Genomic DNA, 9,282 nt, shown 5'->3' with positions numbered 1-9,282 from the left:
TCAAGGAGGTAAGAGGAGTCGAGCTCAGACCACACGCTTCTTGAGGTGAAAATCCCTTGCCAACTCAATTACCCCCTAAGGTTAATAACAAGAAAGGTTAATTCTAACAATTTATATGTATTCCTTTTTATGTTTTGTAGTTGATTTAAATTATGCAAATTACTTTCTATTGTTTTCTTAAGTCATAATTTGAGTCTATATGTCGTGGTTCAAGTCCAACAGCATCAGATTTCTATATTGGGCATAAAAAAAATAGGTTCATTCTCAATTGGCCCAACAATTTTAATCCAAATCAACAACAAAATCGAAACTGAAACACTTTAAAAATCGTTTAACTGGAACAGTATATTAATTGGTTTCAATTTGTTTTGGTTTCTACCGATACACTGAAACGAAATGAAACCAAACCGTTTAGTACTCTTAGTTTTACATTTTTACAATCAATTTTCAAAAGTAAAAACTATCTAAATCTATGTGATAAGAAAATTAATTACAATACAAGTTTGACTTTATTTTACACCTACTTGTCATGTAATTTAAGTGATTTTTTTCAAAAAGATAACTCATTGGACAGCAAGGTTGAATTTTCACTGAGCTTGATCTACAGAAATTTTCGCAGGTTTTTAAGTACTTCTGGATCCTATAATTTCTTCAATGAAGACAGGTACAGGTTGGAGAAAGGTGATTGTGGTAGAGCATAGATTACTTAAAGAACTGCTGTATGCAACTCCATTTCTATAGGAGAAAATGTTAAAATTTGGAGGACAATTTTCTCTTTCTAATGCTATTTTAAAAAGTACTATAGTTTCTTAGCTCTGGTCTTCAAGAAAAAGTCAAAAATATGATGTTAGGAGGGCACCCCTCCCAAGTGCAATGCATGTCACCAAAACTAGGCAATGGGTTTTCCTTGATGCACCATGTCGCAATCTACAGGGTAAAAGAAAAATATCCGAATTAGGATTCAACCTTTTCATAAGAATTTAAAGAGTAAACTTCCAGTAATTTGCAAAAACAAACCTCTTAACTATCCCTATGATGTTTCATTTCATGATTTGCGGATGGAAAGATCAATGTGTAGGTAGGCTACACATGCAACGAAAAATAGAAAAAATGCAGATGTCAACATCAGCGGTTCCGCTAGCATGAAAATAGGGTTGAAGTCGTAATACACCTGCAAAATGAACCCAATCAAACTGGGAAGAGCCACTCTGAAACTGCAGAACTGAAACCCAAAAGAAAGGCATTCTATATGTATCTGCAACATACAAATCTACGTACTGAACAACAGAGCACCACACAAGACCATCCAAAAAGAAAGGCATTCAATATGTATCTGTAACATACGGATCTAAGTACTGAACTGGCGCACATACAAGATCATCTTATGTAAATAGAAGGTCAGTGTAGCAGCATATGCAGAATACTCCTGCCAGCATTGCTGACCTTTACAACTGATTAAAAGATATTTCCAAAGTCAAAATGTTACCTTAATGGAACCATTGGATTTATTTCCAAGCCAAAATGTTACCTTATGGACCAAACATAGTTTTCAAGGTGAAAAGATGACCCAAGGCAGTGGAGGGGCCACTTTAATGAGCCTAAAATAAGGGTAGGAGGTAGGACTACGAGATTAGTCAAGTAACAACAGTTTAGAGTCATTTTTTATGTTCTGTTTTGAGCATCAAATACAAATTTGTTTTGACCATTCCAAGCAGTAGTTTGAATTCCAAATCAGTCAAGATCTGATGCACATCACAGCCCGTGGAAGAAGAATTTTTGGATTTGGGTTTGATTCAGTTTTTTGGGTCAATTTGAACCTGTGGTTCAAAAGTTAGGCCCAAATTTAAGTCCACAATGGGTTGCATCGCTAAGTAATTCTGAGTTTTCTATTGTCACGATAAGCCCAAAAATTAAGGAATTAAGACCTATATGGGATAAAGTAGTTAGTTTCTATTTTATAATAGTTTCCAAATTGTAATGGTAATTATTCTGAGGCTAAATTAGTAATGCTACTTAGTCATTTCCTTTTTGACTTTCTCATTTCTAATTTTTGAGAGTAGCCATGTTGCAAAAGATCTTTTCTAGTTATAGGCTTTCCTACTTTTATGATGTAGCTATCAACGAAAAAGAAGTGAAGAAAGGGGGCATGCTGCCCACAGATTTTGGCTGTTGTTCAATTGAATGTTTCTCTTTAGTGGTGAATCTGAGAGTAGTTCTTGTGGTGAAACAAGTACAACCGAAGGTGGTGAATCCTTGGTTTGGGATTGGTGGTGAAGCCTTTCCGCAAGCCATATGTGGTGAAGCCTTTGGTCATATCCCCTTCTGTCTTTTCTTTTCTCCTTCTTCCATTATTGTTTTGCAGAAATTCCAATGACCATATATTGTTAACATGGCCTGTAATGGTGATTTCTAACATGTATTTTATCTTCTATTCTTAGTCTTATTGTTGCTTTCGCTTTTCATCTGATATTCTGCAGCATTTCATCAAGTATACCTCCTTGCAATATTCTGTTCTGTCCATCATGTGCAACAGAACTTCAGACATGCCCTGTCTAATCCATAGTCAGATGATCTTCAATTTTTAGTATGTTATTCTGCTCCTTCCCCTCTACATTTGCTCCAAGTTTGTTTCTGTTATCTGTCCTTGCTTGTTTCTCCCAATCTAACCATCTTGCTTTGATATATTAACCGCGTAGTCACCCCATAAGGGACTCCGTTCTATATTAGTTTCATCTCCATCGGATGTAAGGTTTGTTAGTTCTCACTACATTTAGTTTCTGTCCCCATTTCTCAGTTTTCTGGTTCAATGCAGTTTTAGTTTCTATTATGGTGTTCATCTTTCCAGCCTGTCAAACCTCATCAAGATAAAGGTAAGATTATCTCAATTTCTACATCTGAAGGCACCTCCATTTATTTGGTCCATTATGTTTTGTTTCTGTTGCATATTCATGGAGCCTAGGACTTCGCTGAAACTGACTATTTTGTTATCAAAATCCGTTGAGATTCTGCATATCTGTTCTACGAGCAGCACAGACCAATTGATTGCAATTTTGGACCATTCTGATTTATCTATCTTAAGTTACTATTTTCCTTTCAATTTTGGTTTTGTTCCCTGTTCTGTGATCCTGTTAAGTACTAGTTTTTTGCTGGATTTTCAGGCTCGGGGTTAGTCTACTTTAGACTCTCTTGAGGTAGACTAGGAAGTTGAAAAAGGCAGCGTTAGCTCTAGCCAATAAATAGGACCCACCACTGTTCATATTGGACAGTCCCTTATCTCTTTTTTCACGCCTTCATGTTTCTTCAATTTTATTTGGGAAAAAAATTTCCAACTTATTCCCATGATGCTAGATACCCATGCTCTCTCAGTCTCTTTCCTCCCTGACAACCACCAATGTCGAAACCAATTGAGACATGCCCATTGGTGTGGCATGGGAAACATCTTCCCATTTTATTTATTGCATTCCAAGTCGGGCCCATTTAGTGCAGATCAAGGCTTTATGATCAGAACACTGGCCAATGCCCCCATATATTTTTTGTCTACACACAAGTTCTATGCTTTAGACACACTTCCAATCCCATCCACAAAAAAGTCTACTTTTAACTTGGTGCAGCACCGAAGGTCTACACCAGGAGGTACAAGAAGGTGGTCGACCCAAGTGGCTAACTGGGTCGACCAGATCTAGTCCAAATCAGCCCGCGATTTAGGCTGCTGATGGGGTTATTAGTTGCTTATTAAGTTTCTAAATTAGTTTCTATTTTCAGTTTTGCACTAGTTTCTAATTTCTGTTCTAAGATCTAGTTTCCTTTTACAGTTTCAGTTTTTAGTAACTTATGTAATCAGTTTTAGTAACCCAGAATTAGTAATTTTTGTAATGCCCCAAATTTTGGAACCTTAGAATATATAACTATATATATATATATATACTTTTTATGCTTGCTTAAATATTTAAATTTAGGGTGTATTTAATGACTTAATGAGTTAGCCTAGCGGTTAGTACCTTGACTAATTAGAGGTCCTAGGTTCAAATCTTGTTAGTATAGGAAATAAGGGAGTTTTATTTAATTGAAATTCTTTTCTTTTACTTCTAAGATTATTTTATTCTATTTTTAAGATTCTCTCTTATTTAAAACATCCTTTGTGGACCCCACCCCATTTACACAAAACATTAAGTTAGAAGTATTTATTTTTTTAAAATATCCTTTGTGGACCCCACCCCATTTACACAAAACATTAAGTTAGAAGTATTGATTTTTTAAAACATCCTTTGTGGACCCCACCCCTTTTACACAAAACATTAAGTTAGAAATATTTATTTTTTTAAAACATCCTTTGTGGACCCCACCCCATTTACACAAAACATTAAGTTAGAAGAGTGAGAGAGAGAAGGGAGAAAGAAAAGAAAACAGAACCGTGAGAAAGAAAAGAAAGAAAGAAAGAAAGAAAGAAAGAAAAAAAAGAAGAAATGAAGAAAGGGAGAGGAAGAGGGATTTTGGAGTCTACTCTTCTGTTTTTCAGTCTTCTTCAGGTAATGTTCTCTTTTCTGCTGGTTTTTCTTTTGGAACCCAATTGAGGTCTTATTTATCTTAGTTTAAGTTTTGGTTATGCTTTTTTTTTTGTTGGGACCCTAATTATTCTTAGGGTTTAGGATTTGTTGTACGGCTAGGGTTCTTCGGACCCATGCGGGTTTTTTTTTTGGGACTCAATATGGGATCCAATATGAGACCCAAACCGTGACCCAAATCTGAAATTATTTATAAAAGTCTGAGATTTAATTCATTGGGAACATATATATTTTTTTTTGGGACTCGACATGGGATCCAATAAGGGACCCAAACCGTGACCCAAATCTGAAATTATTTATAAAGGATTGAGATTTAATTCATTGGGAACATATATATATATATATATATATATTTTTTTTTTGGGACCCAATATGGGACCAAACCATGATCCAATATGGGACGCAAACCATGACCAAAATCTGAAATTCTTTATAAAGTCTGGGATTTAATTCATAGGGACCATATGTATTTTTTTTGGGGACCCAAATTAAATTAACAATTATTAGGACCTTGTGTTGGTTAGATATGGCAAAGAATTTTTTAGGATTCTCTGGGCTGCCTAAGAGGGGTCATAGGTACCATATGTATTTTTTTTGGGGACCCAAATTAAATTAACAATTATTAGGACCTTGTGTTGGTTAGATATGGCAAAGAATTTTTTAGGATTCTCTGGGCTGCCTAAGAGGGGTAATTGGGAGACCCGAACTTGTATTTCCCTAATTGTTTACAATCCGACCATTAACTTTTGGGCATACTTTGGGGGTTAGTAGAACCTTCCTAAGGGAGTTTTCAATCCGAAATTGGAGACCATATGTTCAGCGGATTGAGAGTAATTTCAGAATTACTTAAATCTGAAAGTTTCACTCTGAGATTGTAGTTTTTCTAATTACTCCTTGACCACTCAGATGATCATTCTCATCTTCGGAAGAGTGATAATACGTGTTGAGGGGAATTGTTTCATAGAGTTTGACCTAGGTCTGGGAGGGTTGACTTTTGAGGAAAAAGTGAAGTATTTGAATTAGTTTTGAACTTGGAGATTAATGGGAGATGTAATTAATTGCAGGTAGTGTTTGACGTGAGCATTCAGAGCTCGGAGGGTAAAAGTAGGAGACTTGCAGGCTGAGGTAATTGGATTATAGTGGGGTTACACCACATATGTGTAGTCTGATTGTATGATGAGATGTTTTGTATGCTTGTATGTTATACTTATTCTGAATCGTGTTTATGTGATATGAATTCATGGGAGTGATTGATAAGTGATGAAGGTCATTATTACTATAATGTATAATGTATATTGATGCAATTTTTATGTGAAGATTTTACCTATATGTCTTTAAAGAAAGTGATTTTGTGAATGTGTGAAAAGTGAGTGTATGAAGGTAAATAGACTACTCTGTACTAGACTAGAGAGGGGTGTCCTATTGAGCCGTAGGACTTATACCCACTGTGCACAGTGGTGTATATTTAGTCATAGAGTGGTGACAAAAGTATGATTACGTGATCATGTGATTGTGGGGGCCGTGTTTCCCTCTCGTATTATGGGCGGTGGTAGCTTATTTCCCTCGGTGCTGGCTAAAATGTGAGAATATATTTTTTTTATATGATTGCATTTTAATTAAAAGTGTGGTTTTGAGAAATTAAAACTATTTGTTTTAGCTATTGTTTTTGTCTGATGGTTTGCCCTGTGATGTGCTTTACTATTTTTCTTTACTAGGCTATTGAGTTTAACCTATTATTTGAACATCACAGATGATTGAGAGGAAGGTACGTGTGGAGCAGGCGTTCGAGGGCGACCTGAAGCTATTATCAGTTAATTTATTTTATTAGATATTTGTAGTAGGACGTGGATTTATGTAAACTCTGACAGAACATTTTTATTTAAATTTGAGAATGAACCTTAGATTGCCACCAGTAGGTAGGTTTGAGATATTTTATCTATGAGTAGCTGTTTTATTTTGTTGACATTTAAATATTATGAGTTCACATATGCCTGTTGGGTTGATGAATGTTTTGGATCGTTTGATCATTGCCTGTGAGGGCTGTACCCTTACCTGCATCTGGGTTTGGGTCATGACAATTTTTGCACTAGTTGATGCAGCACCGAAGGTCTACACTAGGAGGCACAAGAAGGTGGTCGACCCAAGTGGCTGATCGACCAGATCTGGTCCAAATCAGGCCACGATTTGGGCTGCTGATGGGGTTATTAGTTACTTATTAAGTTTCTAAATCAGTTTCTATTTTTAGTCTTGCACTAGTTTCTAATTTCTGTTCTAAGATCTAGTTTCCTTTTACAGTTTCAGTTTTTAGTAACTTATGTAATAAGTTTTAGTAATCTAGATGATGGAGAACCCTTAGGGAAGAGAGGGGAAATCAGAGTAGAGAGGGGGAAGAAGGAGAATCACACTCAACACATTCATTCAATAATCAAAATCACTCTCTAAATCTTCAATCGATTACAAACAATATATAGGAAAATAGGAACATGAAATGTAGAAACTTAACTGAAATGGAAACTAGCCTAAACTAGGAAACAACTATAAAAAGGAAACCAAAGCAAGGAAGTAAATCCTACTCCTACGTTCAAGTCTGGAAAATAAAAGCATGAAATAAAATACTAAGTAAACTACTAATTTTATTTCCAACCCTTGTTGGACCAAAACCCTGGGCTGGACCGGTTCTTCTTGGCTCTTGGCTTCCAAAGCCGGTCATGCTGGTCCAACCAAGAAAGGGCAGCCGTATCTGCATCACTAGAATTAGTAATTTTTGAGTTATTATTATTATTTTTTTTTTGTAAACCCCATCATGATTATAAATAAAGAGGAGGGCACCATCATAGGCCCAAGATTATGAATTTGAAAGAAAAAAGGATTTTATGCTGCTGCCTGGGTTGTTCCATGGCTGTTCCTTGTGTCTGATCAAGGAAGAAGGACTTGGTGTTGTGATCTGAGTGACTCCTTGCGGCATGAAGTCCAGGAGGTCTTTTCAAGCTCTACTATTCTCTTTAATTTCTCTCTATTCTAAAGGCTTAGCATTGCTCCAAATCAGGTATGTGTATTTCAGATCCTGCCCAGTTTTTCTGAAAAAACAGAGTACTTGACCCCTACTGGAAGAATCAGTTCCAGCTGTCGGAATGCCGCACTTTTTTGGTCGAAGGTTCCCCTCTGTCCAAGTAGGGTTCGACCCTAAACAGGCCTGATTCTGGGCTGCCTTTGAAGAGATATTCAAAATCTCTATATTTTTGTCTTCTAGTGGTCAGTAGTTCCTAATTTCTGAAATCGATGCTGCTGTTGGCTTAGTTCCTGATTTTCTGGATTGCTATCTTGTATTCTGGACACTTGAATCTGTTAATAACTTGCTCAGTCCCTGATTTAGTATTAAGAACTACTGCTGTTCTTTTTAAGTCTCTGTAATCTGGTTCCTGGAGGTCAGCAGTTTTCTGGAATGCTTTTTTATGAGGTCTGATTATATATATATATATATATATATATCAGGAACTGGTTTTGGTTGTTCTTGGTTTATAAGTTCCTGCAGTTTTGGGTCTAGCTGGGTGTCCAATCTAGTCCTACATTATAACTTCTCTGTCTTGGCAACTAATGTCAGAACCACAGAAAGGGTCAGAACTATGCAACAGAAACTAGACAATATAGCTTCTACGTGAGACATCTTCCCACACCAGTCACCAGAAAAGTACCCAATTCCAACAATGTCAATCACTCAAAATCTGCTAAATGAGTCGCACTTTAAGTGATCCATTGAGACGTGTCCTAGAGAAATTCCAAGGGGAAGAAGAAAGAAATCTTGCAATCATTAACCCCAATGTTGCAGAAGTAATTCTATGAATTTGATGGTTCTGATGAACTAAATCAAATGGATATATAAGTCTATAACCTAAATTAACCCCTAGATTCTTCCTATGAAATTGCACCTTACACCACTGCATGACATCAGGAATAATGATCACTCTTTAATATTCACCGACCCCTATACAAAGGACCATAGATCCAGACTAACTTACGACCACCTCTAATTAGTCGTTTTCAAATTGTGCCTCATACCCTAAAAGTGGTGCTGGAAAGGAGGTTGCCCCTTGAAACATCATTGGCAGGTTGAATGGTGTTTAAATCCATACAAGCTACCTATCTCTTCTTTAACTCAATTTTGTTAAGTTCATATCTAACTTGTTACACAATTGGTCCCAACAGAGGTTTTTAGACTCAATCTTTCCATACCTGGAATTCAGCAATAACTTACGTATGTCAGACTGAAAATGAAATACTAGCTTTCAAGTACAAGTTTCCAATATTGGCATGCTAACGGATTCAAAAGTCACCTGGAAAGGAGAGTTGTGCTCAGGAACTACGTTTTCCTTTTCAAGAACCACCACGGTCCTTCCAACAACATCAAGGTATGAATACATTGTCTGCATAAACCACATTAAATGAAATTTTAGATAATGTGACAGCAACGCAAAATCCAAATGCTTTTCTCATGTATATAATTTCAGAGCCCAAAATGATGAAAACAGTCGTTCTTATGGAATCAAATGATTATTAGCATGCAACTGAAAAGGAAACAACTTAATTACGAATATGGCAACATATGATTATTTACTTAGAAAGTGATGAAGATGCTCTTGGCGTTTCATCTTTCCTAAAATGCTATTTATTTATTTATTTGTTTTTTGTTTTGTTTTGTTTTATTTATTTAATTTTTTTTTTT

At 36.1% G+C, this 9,282-nt stretch overlaps 1 protein-coding gene across 1 annotated transcript in view; it reads right to left on the bottom strand.

Annotated features, from left to right (window-relative positions):
* Positions 1-702: 702 nt before the first annotated feature.
* The window catches only part of LOC122058062 (dolichyl-diphosphooligosaccharide--protein glycosyltransferase subunit 1B), a 17,347-nt gene continuing 8,767 nt past the window's right edge, over positions 703-9,282 (bottom strand). Inside the window, exons 7-9 of the mRNA XM_042620490.1 lie at positions 8,894-8,983; positions 1,018-1,171; positions 703-927 (exon numbers count right to left, since the gene is read on the bottom strand). Coding sequence (XP_042476424.1) covers positions 1,046-1,171; positions 8,894-8,983 — 216 coding nt within the window. The 3' untranslated portion in view covers positions 703-927; positions 1,018-1,045. The remainder of the gene's footprint in view (positions 928-1,017; positions 1,172-8,893; positions 8,984-9,282) is intronic.

The sequence above is a fragment of the Macadamia integrifolia genome, chromosome 12, assembly GCF_013358625.1.
Source record: "Macadamia integrifolia cultivar HAES 741 chromosome 12, SCU_Mint_v3, whole genome shotgun sequence".
NCBI classification, from domain to species: domain Eukaryota; kingdom Viridiplantae; phylum Streptophyta; class Magnoliopsida; order Proteales; family Proteaceae; genus Macadamia; species Macadamia integrifolia.
This window is presented reverse-complemented; position numbering and strand designations above follow the sequence as displayed.